The 21,220-nt window shown below is 47.0% G+C and overlaps 1 protein-coding gene across 1 annotated transcript in view; it reads left to right on the top strand.

The window, feature by feature from the left end:
- The window catches only part of wdr27 (WD repeat domain 27), a 411,108-nt gene extending 396,872 nt beyond the window's left edge, over positions 1-14,236 (top strand). Inside the window, exon 25 of the mRNA XM_078230640.1 lies at positions 14,169-14,236. Within this exon, the coding sequence (XP_078086766.1) occupies positions 14,169-14,216 (48 nt within the window). The 3' untranslated portion in view covers positions 14,217-14,236. The remainder of the gene's footprint in view (positions 1-14,168) is intronic.
- Positions 14,237-21,220: the final 6,984 nt, after the last annotated feature.

The following is a 21,220-nucleotide window of genomic DNA, read 5'->3' as shown; positions in this document are numbered from 1 at the left end:
ACAAACCAAGTTTCTCCAACCTCTCTTCATAGCTAATGCCCTCCATACCCGGCAACAGCTTATCTTATGTTCCTACACAATGTGAATACGGAGCTTGTTCAATGATGGAAGATATTACAGCAAAACCAATCCTGCCTTTGCTTAACATCCAACACTCACAACCACACAGTTTCTAACAGTGATCTCTGGTCCACAATATAAGAACAGGTTGTAAATTAAAGAAAGAAAAATAAGGATTGAAGAATTGCATTTTTAAAATGAAGACTTATCTGACTTATTTTGCCTTATTTCATTATTAAACTGCTCTCAGGTAGACTTAACTGGGCGGGAGATACTTGAAATCAAGAAATTCATTAATCGAGCCTTGCTTACATACTAGCTAATAGTAAGCAGAGAGGAACAGCAGTGCTTAATTAGATAATGGAAAGCCTGATCTCAAAGAAAACTTGAGGTCATGCTGGTTAACAAATATAGGGGCATAGACTGGCCATGTAACAAACTCCTTGCAGCTGCTAAAGCCATCCGACTAAATAGCAGCTGTTAGTATCTGTAGCCACAAAGAAAATGTCTGCCTGCCAAAGGCCATCTTGACCTCAAATATCGAATAATTATGGGAGTCTTTATCAGGGATGCAATGGTCTGGACAACGTCAGTTGGGACGTGCTGCTTTTATTTACAGTACAGAAGAGAGATACGTGGCCTGGAAGGAAAGTTTCAAAAGCTGATCGTATTAGACGATTAGACTATTGTACAGTGCCCCAGTCAGATTGCTACATTCGGTTTTCGCAACATAAAGAAAGCATTCAAGAATTGGAGTGGTGCAGGATGGAGGCATCTCTGGCATATAGGAATGGAGTTAAGAGAAAAAGAGCAGAGGGAGACAGCTTCTTTTGTCCTGAAGGGAGGCAACTGGAAAATGTCCTTATAGAACAATATAAGATAGTAGATGATATAGATATGGTTAATCTGGGCACTAGTTCAAGGTTTTACAGGGAAAAGGGATATAGGTTAACACTGGTAAATGGGAAATTTAGGACAGATGTCAGCATGAAATACGATCGGCACTTGGAATAATCTTTTGAGTAGGGTAATAAAGGTGGAAATATTAAACTCATTCAAAAGACAGATGATTTGACAGAGGAACTGTTTCCTTTGTTCTAGATGGATGGGCTAAATGACCTGAATGGCTTTTTTTTAAAACATATCTGTCATCTGTTAATGCGATAGTGCATATTTTGTTTCTGACCTAATGTGTTGGTAAAAGTTCCTCATCAGAAGTACAAGGTAGAGCTGTATAAGCTGTTCCCATGCTGTAGTAAAGACTTACTGCAGAGAGGTGCAAATCAAGGTGAGTGAAAGTTCGAGGCAGGTGAATTGGCTTCCAAGAATTTGGAAATCGCGCATCAGTGACAGCGTACTTTCAGGAGAAGGGCAATGAGGATTAGTTTCTCACTGAGATCAGCTGGAGCTGCTCTCTTTAGTTGGTGTTGTTAGCGTCTGGTAACATTTCACCCATTATTCCCTCAGCAAACACACTTACAATCCATTCTATCCATCTGAAATAGTCTTGGAAATATGGGAAGTTAGGCACAGAGAAAATATTTCCACTTGCTGCGGGAGAGCAGATAGGGGCCAGTAAATCCAATAAGGAATTCAGGAGAAACCTCTTTACCCAGAGAGTGTGATTTGGTAGTGGAACTCGCTGCCTCAAGTAGTATTTAAGGCAACTCACATACAGGAAGCTAGAGACAAAGGATCAGAAGGATAAGCTGATTGGGTTAGATCAGTGTTCCCCAAACTTTCCCAGTGATCACCCAAGTGCATCAGGAAACCCCAAGCATCCTCATAATGTCAACGCCCCTTTTTGTGCCGTGAAATCGGAGTGAACACAGGTACAAAAGTCAACAAGTCTTTTCTAGCTGTATCTGCGCATATATTAGGAAGAGGCACACAGTCACAAATACATTCACCAGCCACATGGCTCCCTCACATTAATCCCTGGCCAAGCCATCCTCCCAGAACCCCTCACATTAACCCCTGGAAGTAGTACCCACTTTAGGAGTGAGTAATCTAAAAAAGCCAACTGAGGCCATTAAACCTTGCAAAAGCACAACCCACCTCGAGGGACAGGAACAGCAGACACGTGGAAGCACCACTGCCTGGAAGTTCCCTTCTAAGCCACACACCATCCTGACTTAGAAATATATCGGCTAATCCTTCAGTGACGCTGGGTCGAAATCCTGGAACTCCCTCCCTAACAACACTGTGGGCGTACAGGGCTTCCAAAATTAACCATGGCTGCGAGGCCCCGTCGTTCTCTTGGCCAGTTGTTGGGGTCATCATTGCGGCCATTAAATGAAGCCCCGTGTGTTTGTTTGTTTGTTTGTGTGGACATTGGGTCATTGAAAAGCAGCTTCTAAGATTATAGTAACAGGTGCATCACCTTTCTCAGCAAAGGTGAAAATTGTCTGGGAGTGGGGAGAAGCCTGGGAAAACCCTTTGAAACATCAAAACATGTGATTATTTGTTCTCCACAATGCCTACAGCAGACACCGTAATCAAATTCCTTTGGAATAATTATCTATGGCAGGGATTTCAGAACTGGGTTTTACCAAGCATCAGAGAGATTTTGGAAAAAGACCCCAGCAAAGAGAAAGGCTGAAGAGATTCCTCTCTCTCTCTCACTCTCTTTCTCTCCCCCACTGGGAATAAGTGCAGGACCCCACCCAGTTCAAGAATTCAGCGTACCCAAGACCTACCAATGAACTGAAATCTTGTCACAATTACAACACCTTCCATATCTACCTGCTCCAAGGAATCACATAACTTAAGTCACAAGAACACAAGAAATAGAAGCAGGAATTGGCCCTTCAAACCTGCCCCGCTATTCAATACGACCATGGCTGATCTATGCCAGCCTCAGCTCCTTTACTGTGCCATTCCCACGTCCGTCTATTCCTCAATTTGTCAAATATTTATCCACCTTCACTTTGAATACTTCTAATGATCCAGCCCCCACTACCCTTTGGACAGAGAATTCCAGAGATTCATCTCCCTCTGCGAGAAGAAATTTTTACGCACCTCAGTTTTAAATGACCGGCCCTTTATCTTGTAGCTGTGTCCCCTTGTTCAGGACTCTCTCACTAGTGAAAACATCTCACCATCTACCAGGATCTTATATAGTTGAATAAGGTCACCCCTCACTCTTCTAAATTCCAAGGAATACAGACCCAGACTATTTAGTCTCTCTCGACAGAACAACCCTCTCATCCCAGGAATTAGCCTGGTAAATCTCCTTTGGACTGTCTCCAATGTCACAATATTCTTTTTTAGGGAAGGTACAGTAACTTCATTGCCATGTTAATGTAAGCCTACCTGTGACACTAATAAAACAAACTTTAAAACAAACTTTAACTGTACCCAGTATTCCAAACTGGCCACAACATTTAGTAATCTACAGGTGGGAAATTACCACACAACTCGCCACGTGTTCCGTGGCAGCGGAAGGCGGCCCACCATTGGCCAGTGGTGGGATCTTCTGGTCAATGGGGCTTCCTGTTGAATGCACTACTCGCCCCCGTGAACCCACAGGGCGTTGTGCCGTCATCGGGATCCCGCTGACATAAACGGCCAGAAAGTTCCATCCCGCACCTCAAAGACACGGAAAGGACTCCTAACCGTATATTCTTCCAACTTTTATTCGGACTCTAACTTTCCTTACCTCCAATGCTGTGTGTGTGACATCGCTATAGTGGCTAATAAACTTGCTCTTTTTCTGACTCAAGAAAACCCTATGATTATCGCTCCTTATTGCTTGCTGCATCGATGGTAAAAATTACATTTGGGTTTGAAAAAAAGGAAAATAAATTCATAAACCGTTTTTCTGACCAACCAAGGAAGCTAAATAAAGGGGAACTGGGCCATTCCTCCTCACCTGGTCTCCAACAGTTGAGACAAGGAAACACTCAGCCCCAATATTTGGTGAAAATCCCTTTTTTGAGTTGGTGAAATTCTCAGCAACCCCAAAGGACCACTGGTTGGTCGACTAGACTAAATAATTACATAGCTGGAGTTCCATCTGAACACAAGGCCACATACAGATGATAAATTACTAAAGCAGACACCATAAATGTGGTTAAGTACAAGACAGAGACCGGTTCAGAATGTGCTAGCGGGAAGACGTAGCTGAGTTTGGAAAATGAATCGTGTCCATAACTGAGTCCTTTGTGCTCCATTCGCACAACCTTCAACCGTGCCTGCGTGGGTTTCCTCCGGGTGCTCCGGTCTCCTCCCGCACTCCAAAGATGTGCAGGTTAGGTGGCTTGGCTATGCTAAATTCCCCCTGAGTGTCCCAAGATGTGTGGGTTTGGAGAATTAGTGGAATAAATGTGTGGAGTTACAGGGATAGGGCAGGGGAGAGGGCCTGGGTAAGATACTCTGTCAGAGAATCAGTGCAGACCCAATGGGCCAAATGGCCTCTTCTGCACTGTAGAGATTCTATGATTCTGTGGCAACACTTACGACTGACTTTAAGGTAGAAACTTGCTTATATGTTGCTATTGAAACAACGCAGTATCTGACAAGACCCAGTCACAGCACACTGCCTTTCCAGCTGTAGGTCTGGGAAAAACCACGTTTTAAAAAATTTTTACTGCAACTTTATAGTTACCAAGCCAACGCTCAGAGTGGGCCCGGGCAAACGCAAATCCATTCCTTGCTGGCTCCAAACACCAAGTTCAAATCCCAATTGAATCCAATTCATGGTCCCCACAGGAGGGACAAACAAGATCCAAGCTGACAAGATAAGGCATTGCACCCATTATTCCCTCAGCAAACACGCTTACAATCCGTTCTATCCATCTGAAATAGTCTTGGAAATATGGGAAGTTAGGCACAGAGAAAATATTTCCACTTGCTGCGGGAGAGCAGATAGGGGCCAGTAAATCCAATAAGAAATTCAGGAGAAACCTCTTTACCCAGAGAGTGTGATTTGGTAGTGGAACTCGCTGCCTCAAGTAGTATTTAAGGCAACTCACATACAGGAAGCTAGAGACAAAGGATCAGAAGGATAAGCTGATTGGTTTAGATCAGTGTTCCCCAAACTTTCCCAGTGATCACCCAAGTGCATCAGGAAACCCCAAGCATCCTCATAATGTCAACGCCCCTTTTTGTGCCGTGAAATTGGAGTGAACACACAAACCAGCCTCCAATCCATTGACTCTGTCTACACTTCCCGCTGCCTCGGAAAAGCAACCAGCGTAAGGACCCCAGGCATCCCGGACATTCTCTCTTCCACCTTCTTCCGTCAGGAAAAAGATACAAAAGTCTGAGGTCATGTACCAACCAACTCAAGAACAGCTTCTTCCCTGCTGCTGTCAGACTTTTGAATGAACCTACTTTGCATTGAGTTGATCTTTCTCTACACCCTAGCTATGACTGTTACACTACATTCTGCACTCTCTCCTTTCCTTCTCTTCGAACGGTATGCTTTCTCTGTTTGGCACGCAAGAAACAATACTTTTCACTGTATGTTAATACATATGACAATAATAAATCAAATCAAACCAAAAAAAATCAAACGTAAACAAGTCTTGGGCTTAATCTGATGCTTGATCTTAGCCCAAAGGCCGAGAAATCAAGTGTCCGACCTTCACACAATATTTTTCTACATCTGTCACCTGCCTGCCGGTCTTGCAAACTGTCCTCCTGCAATCTTTCAAAATCCTTGTCACCATTTCCTTCCCCAGTTTGCCACTGCTTGCTCAAATCCTGGTCAGACGATAAATAAGAGTGACCCCAGCACAGTCCCCTGTGGAATACTAATAACCAGAGCTTTTTCAATTGAAGATGCATCCTGTAGCTCCTGTCCTTTGATTCTGGCCCTCCAGTCATCTCTCCATCAATATCACCACATTTCCCTTAATTACATAAAAGCGAAATACTGCAGATGTCGGAAATCTGAAATACAAGCTGCAAATGCTGGAATATCTCAGCAGGTCTGGCAGCATCTGTGGAGAGAAGCAGAGTTAACATTTCAAGTCCAATCTGCCTCTTCTTCAGAGGATTTAATGAAAATCTTTATGCAGTGCCATTTCAAATGTTTTATGAGTTGGCACCGTCATTGGTATGACGAGTGCTGAACAAAACAGTTCGGGAAATACAAAGGAGAGAAAAGAGCTGACGTTTCGAGTCCAGATGACCCTTTGTCAAAGCTGGCACCGTCATTGGTGTAACGAGTGCTCTACAAAACAGCTTTGACAAAGGGTCATCTGGACTCAAAACGTCAGCTCTTTTCCCTCTTTACAGACGCTGCCAGACCTGCTGAGATTTTCCAGCATTTTCTCTTTTGGTTTCGGGAAATACAAAGTTGACCCGGATGCCTGAAGAATGCAGTAATCATTTCTCCCATTGCTCCGACATCTTTGCAAACGTCCCTGCTTTCATTTTTTTTTTACTTTAGTCTGAGTCACAACCTGTTTGGAGAGCAGTGAGATACGATTAGTGTCAACTGGGCTTGCGATAGAAGCCACCTGTTTGTCCCGTCAACAAAGACAGCGCTGTTCCAGGGTATTAGAAGCAGACAGCGTAAGTGCAATAGAAACATTGACAGCAGCACAATTTCACATTGCCTCATTGGAATGGATAGGTAATTGAGGCACTCTGCCAGCTATGAACCAATCGTGAGTCTATACTGCATTCCGCGTGGTTAGGAGGGGAAAGGGTTGAGACAGCTTTGCAGCCAGTGCCATCTAACAACCAAGAAATTCATGAATGGATTTCGGGTGCATATTAAAGATGAATTCTTCTGGCAGAGTGACACAGTGGTTGGCACTGCTGCCTCACTGCACCAGGGACCCGGGTTCAATCCCCGGCTTGGGTCACTATCTGTGCGGAGTCTGCACGTTCTTCCCATCGGGTTTCCTCTGAGTGCTCCGGCTTCCTGCCACAGTCCGAAAGATGTGCTGGTTAGGTGCATTGGCCATGCTAAATTCCCCCTCACTGTACCCGAGTAGGCGCCGGAGTGTGGCGACTAGGGGATTTTCACAGTAACTTCATTGCCATGTTAATGTAAGCCTACTTGTGACACTAATAAATAAAGTACACTTAGGCGTGATTATAATATTGAGCAGCCGAACATTATACCGGTCTTATCCTTTGGATGTCTGTAATGAACAGTCCAGAACTCTTTGGTAAATATTTTTTACTGGTAAATTCCATGTAGCAGCTGCAATATCTTTTTTTTTAATGCACATTATGACTTAAATCCTAAGGTGGCAGGGCACAGACTTCCCTCGGTCTTTGCACACAAAGATATCTGTGAATTCTGGACATTATGAGTAAGATGCGAATGACGATACATCCCAGGTCCCCTCAATCTTGATTTGATTTATTATTGTCACATGTATTAGTATACAGTGAAAAACACTGCTTTTCTTCATCCATTCCCTCAAACTCTGTGCCCAAATCAATCTCTATCCATCAAGCTAGCCTCACCCCGTCCCTCAAATGTGCCAGTTTGGGATGCGTGGGGCTGGGGTGAAATGGCCGGGTGGGATGGGAAACTCCTCTCAGCATTACAGATCGGCTCAGCAGAAAACTCTTGTCATTTCCTGGCCTAGTAATTGGAAATATCTGAGCATTTTTAAGGAGTTCATCCTCACTGAGGCTGCCCTGTATTTTCTGTTCCTTTTGTTGCATTTTTGTGACCTAAGTATAAGTCACAGTAAAATTCATAAAGCTTCCCCAATTCCAGGCTCTTAAACACTTGTGACTAATATACATGACTGATGGCTGAAGGAATTGAAGCTTTAATTCTAAGACTCTCAGAAGAAATGTATTTCCGTAGGCCCAGTCGGTGTTTCCTCGACCACAGATTGTTTATATTAAAGTACAACTGCCTTATTTCCGAGCATACACTGATGAGGTTGGTAGAATAGGGCACATTGTGTACAGTATTGGTCTCCTTATTTAAGGAAAGACGTAACTGTGTTAGGAGAAGTTCAGAGAAGGTTTACTCGACTAATACCAGAAATACTTGTCTCATGGGGAAAGGTTGAAGAGGTTAGGTTTATATCCACTGGAGTTTAGAAGAGTCAGAGGCAACTTATCGTCATGGAGTCATAGGGGTTTACAGAATGGGAACAGGCCCTTTGGCCCCGCTTGTCCGTGCCGCACAGTTTTTATCACTAAGCCAGTCCCAACTGCCCGCATTTGGGCCCTATTCCGCTGTACCCATCTTACCCATGTAATTATCTAAATGCTTTTTAAAAGACAAAATTGTACCCGCCTCTACTACTACCTTAAGCAGCTTGTTCCAGACACTCACCACCCTCTGTGTGAAAAAATTGACTTGATCGAAACCTTAAAGATCCTGACGGATATTGACAGGGTGGATGTGAAGAGGATGTTTCCTCTTGTGGGAGAACGTAGAAATAAGTGCCACTCTTTCAAAATAAGGGGTCATTCATTAAGACGGAGATGAGGAGAAATGTTTCCTCTCATCCCATGTTCGGCCCTCCTGGGATGTATTTTGTCCCAGGTTCATTCTGTTCTCTGTCGGCTTTGTTTCTATTAAGCCTCCAGTGCGACAGGTTGGTGGTTTGAGCTTGGCACTGTTCAATGGGAGCCTTCGCCCCTCACCCTCCCCAGCTCCCATGGTCTCACCCGTCCTCTTCCCCCTCACTCCCCCTCCAACACTCCCACAACCTCATCAGCAACACCCCACCCTCCTCAAGTCTCACCAGCAACCCTCATGGTCACTTATTCCTTTCATCTAGAGTTGGTCACCCTGTGTTAAAGAGAGTCTCCAGCTTCCTATTTGGCTGGGTGTAAAAGATCCTATGGCACTATTTTAAAGAAGGGCAGGGGTATTGATCTATGGAGAGGGTACAGAAAAGATTTACCAGGATGTCACCTGCTATGGAGGGCATTAGCTGTGAGGAGAGGTTGGAGAAACTTGGTTTGTTCTCACTGGAACGACGGAGGTTGAGGGGCGACCTGATAGAAGCCTACAAGATTATGAGGGACACGGACAGAGTGGATATTCAGAAGCGTTTTCCCAGGGTGGAAGAGTCAATTACCAGGGGGCATAGGTTTAAGGTGTGAGGGGCAAGGTTTAAAGGAGATGTCGAGGCAAGTTTTTTACACAGAGAGGGTGGTGGGTGCCTGGAACTCGCTGCTGGGGGAGGTAGTGGAAGCAGATACGATAGTGACTTTTAAGGGGCAACTGGACAAATACATGAATAGGATGAGAATAGAGGTATATGGTCCCCAGAAGGGTAGAGGGCTTAAGTTCACATGGGCAGCATGGTCAGTGCAGGCTTGGAGGGCCGAAGGGCCTGTTCCTGTGCTGTAATTTTCTTTGTTCTTTGCTCAGGAATGTTATCCCATTGGCCAATATTTATCTCCCAGTTAACATCAGAAAGATAATTTGATCATTATCCTGTTGCTGTTTGTGGGAGTTTTCCATGGGCAAATGAGCTGCTGTATTTCCGACCTAGTACAACAGTGACTACATTTCAAAAAGTATATTGCCTGTAAAGCACTTTGGGATGTTGTGAAAGGTGCTATATAAATGCAAGGCATTCTTTCTTTGTGAGACTTGCAAGAAATGGCAGACTTGCCAGTAAAACCCAAATAAAGCCCAGTGCAAAATACTGCAAAATCTAATCGCTGAAGCACAAAATCTATATATCATTAGTTGCAACTCAAGTGACAAGAGATTGGATAAATAAACTAGGATTGTTCTCACTGGGACGGCAGAGGTTGAGGGGCAACCTGATTGAGGTTTACAAGATTATGAGTGACATGGACATAGTGGATAGTCAGATGCTATTCCCTAGGGTAGAAAAGTCAAGCACTGGGGGATATAGGTTTAAGGTGCGTGAGGAAAAGTTTAGAGGAGATGTGCGAGGCAAGTATTTTACACAGAGAGTGGTGAATGTCTGGAACACGCTGCCCGGGGAGCTGGTGGGAGCAGGTATGATAGCGGCATTTAGCGACATCTAGACTAATACATGAATGGGATGGGAATGAAAGGATATGGACTCCGTAAGTGCATACGGTTTTAGTTTAGGCAGGCATCATGATCAGCGCAGGCTTGGAGGGCTGGAGGACCTGTTCTTGTGCTGTAATGTTCTTTGTTATTTGTTCTTTGACATCCTTCCTTTAAGGAGTCTATTTGAGGAGGCCGGATCTCTGGATTTCTTACTAATGTGGGTGAGGTGAGGAACGTGAGCAAAGCTTCAGCCAAAAGTAGGAAATTCAGCATAGCCTAAACTTCCATTACTGAGGCTCAGACATGTACATCTGAATAATACAGTGTGTGCACCATGATCAGAACCTTAAGTAATTTACTCTTAGACTTAGACATGTCATTGTCATTGTATTTTGTGAACTTGAAACAAAAGCAGCTACAATTTCCTTTTGCAAAAACATGGCTTTGATATTTCCAGTATGTGATAAACCCCATGATCTGCTTGGGGAATCACTAATTGATCTCCCAATAGGGCTTGTTGAATACAAGCTCCATGAGGATTGGAAAAAGCCAACCAGGTGGAACTCGTGTACTGAGCCTTGTCTAAAGCAAGACCCTGAGAGGGTCCATTAACGTTTTGGTCCCGGTTGGGATCTGTTGTGTTCACCACAGGCTTGTAGTTATTGGTTATTTTCATTTAGTGCAATAAAAGCACGGCTCCTTCACAACCGACTCCTGGAATTATTTCCATGCGATAAACCTCTATGACTCTATACAGAAGGGTGTGAGGCCTCAAACAACCCAGGGAAAAAACAGGGATGTGGAGGTCTTGCTGAACGTTAACAACTCTCTTTAAGCTCTGCCTCCTCCCAACGTGTGGCCAAATGGGCAACCTGGGCAGCAGGCAGAGGAAAATGCCAGTGACAGGGTGCCAGGCAGAAGGTGTGAATGAACTGGTAATCGGGAGTGACCGAGGCTTGTGATCAGAAGGAGGGAATAAGGCCCTGATCTGGAGTAGGTGGAGCATGTGGTTAGCAGTGGTCCCACACACCTTTATGCTCTCTTCTCTTGTCCCCCCGTGAGTACATGGGTGAGAGTTAAGGCCAGTCTGTGCCCAGAAGGTTCTCCTGTAAATAGGGCAGGAAACCACAGACGAGTGGATTGCTGCTGGCTCAGGATTTCCTCTCCTTGCATTTTCTCTGTTTTTTTATTCATTCGTGGGACATGGGCGTCGCTGGCTGGCCAGCATTTATTGCCCATCCCTAGTTGCCCTTGGAGGGCAGTTGAGAGTCAACCACATTGCTGTGGCTCTGGAGCCACATGTAGGCCAGACCAGGTAAAGGCGAGAGATTTTCTTCCCTAAAGGATATTAATTAGTCTCTGGTCTGTTTCCGATATGTGCTTGCTTTCAAAGTAGGCCACACTGTTCTTCCATTTGGGATGCACCAGGTGAAGTGATTCTGCGCAAGGTTCTCCCAGGACTCAAACTCGTCATCAAAATTCAGCTAATGTTCTGGGGAACCGGGTTCGAATCCCACCACAGCAGATGGTGGAATTTGAATTCAACAAAAAAAAATCTGGAATTAAGAATCTACTGATGACCATGAAACCATTGTCGATTGTCGGAAAAACTGATCTGACGAATGTCCTTTAGGGAAGGAAATCTGCCGTCCTTACCTGGTCTGGTCTCCATGTGACTCCAGAGCCACAGCAATGTGGTTGACTCGCAACTGCCCTCGGGCATCTAGAGATGGGCAATAAATGCTGGCCAGCCAGCGACGCCCATGTCCCACAAATGAATGAAAAAAAAACTTCTCAGTGAAACCTTCAGAGTGTCTTTGTCGTGTTTCCTTTGACAGCCTTGGGAGCACACCACACATTCAAGTTCTCCACAGAAGATTAGCTTTGGTGGCGAGTGTCAGACATTCTGGCTTCATGACCAGTTGTGAGTGCCTCAGTGCTGGTGTGGATGCTGGGTATGCCACCTCAAGTGAGCACCTCAGTGCCTGTTCTGCCATTTGATCTTCAGAAGCTTCCAAAGGCAGTGTTCAAGTGAAAATTGTTGAGCTTCCTGGCATGATGCTGGTACACGGTCCAAGTCTCATGTTATAGAGCAGAGTGGGTAGGACTATTGCTCTGTAGACTTACAGCTTGGTAGGTAGACTTACTCCTCTTTGTTCCCAGACTGCTGTTCAAAATCTGCCAAAGGCTACACTTACTTTGGCAATTCTTGCATCTGTCTTATTATCAATATAGACAGCTCATAAGAGTGCGCTGCCAAGATAAGCGAACATATCCACTGCTGACAAGTTCTGGTCACGGACTGAAACCTTGGGCTCGAGATAGGGCTTTCCAGGAGCAGGCTGGCATGTTTAGTTTTCCTCTCGCTAAAGTTGTTTCATGGTGAGAGTGTACAGGATCTTGTAATTCCTTCCCATTGAAACCCTACAACCAGCTGCCATGCTTACACCTCCCAACCCCACAGCGATAGAAGCCACAGTACAACACAATGCCACTAAGGAGAGACCTGATGGGACAGCAAGGGAACCACGTTTGCCTGTTTGCATCATCAGAGCTGAACCAATTCAATTTCAATTAAACCCCAAATTCTGGACCTTGCTCACTGCCTCACATTCTGTCAGCTGGAATGTTTACCCTAATGCGGCGACACGCTGGCACAATGGTTAGCACAGCTGCCTCACAGTGCCAGGAACCCGGGATCGATTCCCATCTTAGGACACTGTGCGGAGTTTGCACCTTCCCCCCCTGTGTCTGCGTGGGTTTCCTCTGAGTGCTCCAGTTTCCTCCCACCGTCCGAAAGATGTGCTGGTTAGGTGCATTGGCCATGCTAAATTCTCCCTCAGTGTACCCGAACAGGTGCTGGAGTGTAGCGACTAGAGGATTTTCGCAGTAACTTAATTGCAGTGTTAATGTAAGCCTACTTGTGAAACTAATAAATGAACTTTATGCTTTGGTTTCCTCCCTCAGTCCAAAGATGTGTAGGTTAGGTGGATTGCCCATGCTAAATTGCTCCTTAGTGTCAGGGGGACTAACTAGGGTAAATATATGGGGATAGGGCCTGGGTGGGATTATGGTGGGTGCAGACTCGATGGGCCGAATGACCTCCTTCAGCACTGTAGGATTCTAAGTGATCGATATATATTGATTAGGGTGGTGTAGTTGGTTTGAAAAACCCGGAATCATTTCATGTGCAGTCGAAGGAAGCCCTGGGGGATTTTCGAATGGGCCATCGAAATGGCCTTTCCGACCTTTATTTACCTTACAATTTTCATATGCACACAACAGTGCGGCACAGCACTGACAGGCTATGTAGCAGCTTCATCCATGGACAAAGCGATCCAGACTCATTCCACATGACAGTTCATAGGCCTGTGTGACAAGATGAGTAATGGTTCAATTCAGGTCAGTTTGGGGCTTGAACTCAAGTTAGCACCCATCCCTTTGCGAAATGTTCAGGAAATGTTTTTTAAAATTCCTCAACAGTAACTGTCAATTTAAGCAAATGGAGGAAGAAAGGAACTGTCCGAATTCTGTGTCATCCCTCATAATATTTTGCGTGATTCATTTCTTTACCTCCGCGGTTAGGTACTTTGTTTTTAATAAGTATGTGCTACTCCACTGTTTTAGCTATTATTAAACATGCCTGGTTTGAACCAAAGGAATGTTCTTCAGTAGTACATTACAGTTCCGTCCTTTCAAAGGGCCCTTTGAAATCGCCATTTACCAAAACAAAAATTGGCAATGAGTTGTGAGTGAATGCTTAACAATCCAACTGTTCATCAACAATTTTGTTTTTAATCGTTTTGAAAGCTGTTTACATCAGTTCCATGAGAGCCCATGAACATTTTGTGCGCAACCTTAAGTGGGTTGGTTAGCTCAGTTGGCTGGACGGCTGGTTAGTGATGCAGAGTGATGACAACAGCGTGGGTTCAGTTCTCGTACCGCCTGAGGTTATTCATTTCTTCTCAGCCTTGCCCCTTGCCTGAGGTGTGGTGACCCTCAGGTAAAGTCACCATAGGTGACTTAGGTAACTTTAAACGGATTCAAAATGAACAGGTTTGCACTTTGATTAAGACAGCGAGCAATGTATTCATATGTCAGGAAGCAGCAAGATGATGCAGGAAGTGCCAGTGACTGATCAGGTTTATAATGTGCCACACGTATTTTACAGCTCACCACGGCCACCCTAGATGGCAAGCTCCAGCTGTTTGTACCATAGAGGCGGACGACCCCGAAGGCACAGCGATACAGGAGGGAAGTCGTAACTTGGACACAGCGCGAATAAATCATAACGGAAACCGAAAACTGGAAGATCTTTCCTCGATGGGAGACCAAATGATAAGTGTTAAGAAGCAGTTAACAGGAGAGCTCAGAAGGAACACGGGACTTAGGAGCAGGAGCAGGCCATTCAGCCCCCTTGAGCCTGCTCCACCATTCAATAAGACGATCTGGTTGTAATCTCAATTCTACTTTCTCCTGTGGCCATAACCTCATAACCCTTGACTCCCTTGTCACGATGAAGAGAGGGACATACTTTGTCCTTTCTCAGTGTCTCTGGGGTAAAGGGCTTGTGATAAACAGATTACGAGGAGACTTCGAAATGACTGGACGTTATTCAACAAAGACGATGAAAAGACTTCTGAGCCGGAACAATAGCGTCATGAGCTTCAGCCCTGCGTCAGAACATCAATGTGGCAAGTGTTTGTCGGAATGTTTGTGTTCAAGGAAGTGAAGATGAACAGCTTCTCTGTGGCTTTCACATATTGAAAAGGAAGCAGAGTAAATCCACTGGACAGGCTTTCAGGCTGCCTATACTGACCCGACACAGCTCACTGCTTAGGAAGCCCTGTGTCAACTCACTGTAAACTTACAAAACACTTTGAATAAACTTGCAAACTCTTTTACGAAACGGTTGCTATAAATTTAAAAATAAATTTACATTTATAAATTTAAATATTATGGACGGCACGGTGGCGCAGTGGTTCGCACTGCTGCCTCACAGCGCCAGGGATTCGATTCCCGGCTTAGGTCACTGTCTGTGCGGAGTCTGCACGTTCTCCCCGTGTCTGTGTGGGTTTCCTCTCCCAGTCCAAAAGACGTGCTGGTTAGGGTGCATCGGCCATGCTAAATTCTCCCTCAGTGTAACCCAAACAGGCGCCGGAGTGTGGCGACTAGGGGATTTTCACAGTAACTTCATTGCAGCGTTAATGTAAGCCTACTTGTGACAATAAATAAACTTTAACTTTAAACCAATGGCAGTTCAGTAAAACAATGTTCCTCATTTTTACAAAGTAAAGTATATCTTTTGGTCATCGCACATTCATCCAACAAATGCTGGGGGCAGTTTTCAGCCCACATTCGCCATCAGTGCGAATGGCAACGTGGGTATAAAATATGGCGAGATTCAGGAAAAGCGCTTCCCGCCAGCGAGATCAAGTTTTCCGATTTTCCAGGGGACCTAACGAAAATCCAACCATGGAAGGTCGGGAACCTCATTTAAATACATCGACATATTATTAGTGAGCCCTCCAACTGGAACTTACCCCCCTTGCTGACTGTTCCATGAACGGCGGCATGAGGTCACGACGGCGCGATTTACAATGGCTCTCGAAAGACGAGAACCTGCCAACCTCACTTCTGAAGGTGGTGAGTGCTCAGGTTGCCATCTCCCTCCAGGATGCCAGTCGCAGAGGGGGCACCGGAGAGGAGGCGGGGAACCCGGATAATTACAACCTGGTGCCCGGGGAGAGGGTTCATTTCGGCTTCTCGGGAATTGGGGTCACTCACAGGCCTTAGCAGCCCTTCACGGATGTGAGCCTCCAGGTTTCAAGGGGTCTGCCGGCTGGTGTGAGGGCATCGCTTCCTGTGTCCTCCTTGCCGGGTTTGTGGCAATATCAGCACTGAGGGATTGTTCTTCCGGAGTGGCAGCTGTAAAGTGAGTGGGAGCAGGACAATCCACAGGGTCTGCACCTGTCAAGCCTGTCAGGGATTAGTGTCTGGATGGCTTGTTTAATCTGTAGCCCATGAGAGCTGGGGGAAAGAGGGTGCTCTCTAAGAATAAAGTTGACTATAAATTGCAGTCTTCCCATGCATCAGGTGCCTTGCCTGCCACAAGGGGAAGCCAGTTGCCTTATTAGCTCCCTGACGCTTCCTTGACAGGATAATTGTGCCAATTCAGTCTGCATTGCAATGCCGCTGAATAGCACCCAGTAACCCTTTGGAAGCATAGCCCCTGGTCACGCTTGGACCCGACCTTACACGTGGTCTCAAGGAAGCGCAGCTGTGCGGTGGAATCCCGTCTGAGCGTATCCCTGTTTGGACGGAATTTCACATGAGCCCCAAACTCCCATCCCACCCCCCCCGGAGGGGCTGGAAATTCCCTCTGTTCTCTTTGCCACTGCACGGACGGGTTTCCTGTATGGGCTGCTGCTGCAGACCTTCCACTTCTTCGCCCTTGCCCGTCGCCCGGACACACCTTGGCACGCCTTGTCCCCAGTGGAGGTCCTTCCAGGGAGGAGTCCTGCCCGTTAACCTCAGGTCCGAGGGTGGCCGTTGTCACGTGCAGCAATCCCATACAATCATAGCATAAAATCGTTCATGGACTCCCTTAGAAATCTTAGAAACCCTACAGCACAGAAAGAGGCCATTCGGCCCATCGAGTCTGCACCGACCACAATCCCACCCAGGCCCTACCCCCATATCCCTACATATTTACCAACTAATCCCTCTAACCTACGCATCCCAGAACACTAAGGGCAATTTAGCATGGCCAATCCACCTAACCTGCACATCTTTGGACTGTGGGAGGAAACCCACGCAGACACGAGGAGAATGTGCAAACTCCACACAGACAGTTACCCAAGCCGGGAATCGAACCCAGGTCCCTGGAGCTGTGAAGCAGCAGTGCTAACCACTGCGCTACCGTGCCGCCCTCCCAAGAGACCTGTCCTTTTTGCGAGCTTGTGGAGTCGAAGGACCACACGTATATAGAATGTTTTAGATTGTGCCCCCTTTTTAGTTATTTAAAAAGTCTTTTGTTACTGTTTTGTTTGCGCTTTAGCCCCATGTTCCTGATCTATGGGCACTCAGCGCGGAGAGAAGTGGGGAAGGAGGAGGACCACCTCATGAACCTGCTCCTGGGCCTGGCCAACTCGTCATCAACAAGTCCAGGCAGCGGGCAACCAAAGGGGTCATCCCACCCAACTGTCTGCCCCTCTACCTCGGCTATCTTCACAGCTGGGTGTCCCTGCAGAGGGAGCATGCGGAGCCCACGGGCACCATCGAGGCAGGGACCAGGATGCCTTATTGACCCCTTTAATCACATTTTACTTTGATCTTTTAAGTTTCATTTGTGATTTATTTTTGTTTTAGGTGGTCCCCCTTTAAGGGGCTGCCCCTTTTACTTTGCCCCTCAGTTTATTTAATGTAGTTCAATTGTTTAACTCAAAAAAGTTGGAAGCCTGGCCCCCTCAAACAATGAACCCCAAGACTAACACTCACCTCTCCTTGGCAGAGAGGTGACACAGATTTGGCCTCCGATGCACTGCGTTATGGTGTAGGCACTCATCAGTTACATCGTTCAGGAGATGGGGGCAGTAGCATCTCATTCCCTCGTGAGGTTGAAATGCAGGTCCATTGAGTGCACTCAAATGCTCTCACTCCTTATCCTTGTGGGAGGGGAGGGCATGCGGACCACTGAAACTCTCAATAATCAGAGAACTTCCCAGGGAGTGTGCGTCGCAGCTACAGCTCAGGGTGCTTGCAGATTCCAGCTGTTTTTGAGGGAGAGCAGTGGCTGGAGGGATTGTTCCTCGGGGACAGAGGATACCCACTCAGGAGGTGGCTGATGATGCCAGTGCGGAGACCACAAACACCAGCTGAGACTCGCTATAACAAGGCTCATGCGTCAACCCGTGCACTGTTCGAGCAGGCAATTGGACCACTCAAGATGCAGTTCCAGTGTTTGGATTGGTCGAGGGGAGCCCTCCAATACAGCCCCCTGAGGGTGGCCTACATCATAGTGGTCTGCTGAGCCCTGCACAAACTGGCACTGCAGCGGGCAGAGCTGGCGGACCAGGAGGAGGTGGAGGAGGAAGGACCTGGGGTAATGGTCAGGGCACTCGCACTGGGCACAGGGCTTGGGATGCCCTCATAGCCTCTGGGGTTGGGGATGACCAGGACTAGGCTGTGAACAGCTCTTCCATCATGGGGTCTGATATCTGTGGCGCCTGCGGAGCTCATCGTGATGGTGGGTACATTCATGGGCAGGGCACTAGAGCAATTGGCCAGACGCTGTTGGAGAATGGTGATGATTTGCAGTGAGGACAGAGCGATGCTCGTCCATGAAATGTCTGACCCCTGTCTGCCAGAGAACTGAGGGGACCAGGGTGGCTGAATGACACATCTCAGCTGCCACTGTCTCCTCCCCAGGGGTGGGGGCTGAAGGGGGGGGGGGGTGCGGGGGGAGCGGGGGGGGAGGGGGAGGGGAACGGGGGGCGGGGGTGGGTGGGTGAATGTTCCATGGATGGGTTTGTTGGAATGGGGAGGCCCCATGCCAGGAACAGGGTGGCTTTGCTGCATCGTCAGTGTGGGAGGTGGCAGAGACATGGCACTGCCGTCCCCACATTGCACAGAGAGGGAGCACTGAGTTTGTCCAGGGGTTTGCGGAGCATGGCACCACGACATGACAGTGTGGAGATCTGTATGGGCGAAGAAAGTTATTCTTGTTACAAGTGCAGCCATACAATGGTGACTTATCTCTGTGAGTGCCTGTCGTTTCTTACTGTTCCTCACCGTCTCGGTGTCTCCCCAGGATCCACAGCTGAGGTTGAGGTGGCCTGCTGACTTCCACATGCTGTTGCCTGTGATGACCTTGGCAGGCATGTCCGGGGGGGTGGGGGCCTGGACTTTGCGGGGCCGGGGTTTACAATAAGGCTGCACTGGTGGTGCAGTGCTGCCCTCCTCGGTGTGTGGGGCTGGAGGTGTGTCGCTTACAGGGACGGGGGGTCAGAAGTGTTGGGAATCCATGAGGTGGTTGAGAGAGAGATCACTGTGGAGGTTGATGGGAGTGTTAGGAGGGGAATGGGACACATGAGAAGGTCGATTCATCCTGGCTGCGTCAAGAAGGTTGTTCATTTTGTTTTGGCACTGTAGCCCCATCCTCTTATGGAGCAAGTTGGCACTCACTGTCATGGCCACCCAGGTAGGGTTCAGTTGAAAACTTCAAAACTATGGCGCTGACAGATTTTTCTTAGTCAAGGGTATGAAGGGGATGAGGAACTGAGGGAGGGCAAATGGAGTTGAGATATGGATCTGCCATTATCTAATTGAATGGCAGAACAAGCTCAATGGGCCGAATGGCCTCCTCCTGTTCCTAAAATGCAGGGATGCCGGAGGAGGAAAGGTTGAAGTCACTGATATCAGGCAGAGATGGTGTACAAACTGTTGCAGGACAGTTTGCCAAAAGGCGAGGCATATTGCCGATGTTTTTCACCCCGCGCTCATCAGGACAAACCCAAGGATGCCAAATTTCAAGCGTCCACAACATGTTTCTCTTTCCAGCGAAACTCGTGGTGTGTAAATTATTTCATTCCACTGGAGCAAGGAGCAGCAAAAACATTCCATTCCAAGGCACTGATACAGAAACTTCCAGGTGTACACAAGCACATCTGGTGCTATTCATTGTTCTGTCGGCCCCTGGGTCTTGGTGTAATATTAGTTCCAAAAAATCTCAGGGCCTGCTGCCTGACAGCCTGCTCCATTCACATCACCTTTCATTTTGTTTTACGTTAAAGACAATGCCTCAGGATTTCTTCTGTTCTTACTGAAGCCACCTCTCATCCCTGACACCTGTATGCACGAAATGGAAGCAGTCCAGGGATGTGCAGGTTGGGGCGATTAGCGGGTGGATGCACGGGATTACAGGGATAGGGCCTGGGTGGGATGCTCTGTTGGAGAGTTGGTGCAGATCCGATGGGCCGAATGGTCTCCTTCTCCACTGTAGGGACTCTGTGACTCTATGAAAAGACACCTTGATGGGACAGGTCAAAGGTTCTGTGTAGGAATTTACCAGAATCCTGACACTATAGGGGTGATTCCCCAGTCCCGTTAGCCCCAGGTGTAAATTTGGGCTGGTGAATTCAGCGAGAGACCTGAAATGAGAATTGTGCCAAGTGTCAGTCAGATCGCAATGTCCCTGGGCTGCTCCAGCTGGCATGATCAGGGTCGCACTGTGCTCTCCGCCGGAGACCACATCTAGAAATTTTTGGGAGGGTGGCACGGTGGCACGGTGGTTAGCACTGCTGCCTCACAGCGCCAGGGACCCGGGTTCAATTCCGGCCTCGGGAGATTGTCTGTGTGAAGTTTGCACATTCTCCCCTGTGTCTGCATGGGTTTCCCCCGGGTGCTCCAGTTTCCTCCCACACTCCAAAGATGTGCATGTCAGGTGCATTGGCTATGATAAATTGCCCCTTAGTGTCAGGGGGATTAGCAGGGTAAATACCTAGGGTTGTAGGGATAGGGGCTGGGTGGGATTGTTGTCGGTGCAGACTCGAAGGGCCAAATGGCCTCCTTCTGCACTGTCGGGATTCTATGATCAATTGCACCCTGCATCAATCTGTACTGTTTGAGATTCCGAGTGGCCCGTGATATATTCTCTGCTTTTGCTTTGGATTTTCAGCTTTTTATCTGTTTCTTATGCCACCTCCCCACACAGTCCGAATCACCGGAGTTTGTCACTGCACCTGGGATGCACAAACCTAAAGCAGCCTCCTGAGGCTTGAGGTAAATCTCGTTTGCAAAAACCACTTCCATTCCCTCAAACCAGATAAACGTCCCAGTCTTAAGCCCTGAGTTGATATCAGTCATTCGTGCACCACTTTTACTTCTCTTTCCCCGCCTCCTGGGACCCGGTTTTGAATTACAACTCATCCTTTTTGTCTGTACTTTCTTTTCATTAAGAACTCTATCCAAGAACATTCTGCAACTTTGTGTTCTGAGGCCCAGAATCTGTGTAGTGCTCCCTACACTGCCCAAGACAGCAAACCTTGGCGACTTTGGATAATTGCTGTCGCAATCAATCACAAGCGCGTTCTCCGCTGCATCAGCTCAGACTACACAAACAATGCTTCACATATTTTCGAAGAAACTAAGATTTATTGCCCGGTATTTATTTTCCTGGTTCCCGTGCCAAGGAAGAAAGTGCTCCTCGGAGAATTGAACTCA

The sequence above is a fragment of the Mustelus asterias genome, chromosome 15, assembly GCF_964213995.1.
Source record: "Mustelus asterias chromosome 15, sMusAst1.hap1.1, whole genome shotgun sequence".
Lineage (NCBI taxonomy): Eukaryota > Metazoa > Chordata > Chondrichthyes > Carcharhiniformes > Triakidae > Mustelus > Mustelus asterias.
This window is presented reverse-complemented; position numbering and strand designations above follow the sequence as displayed.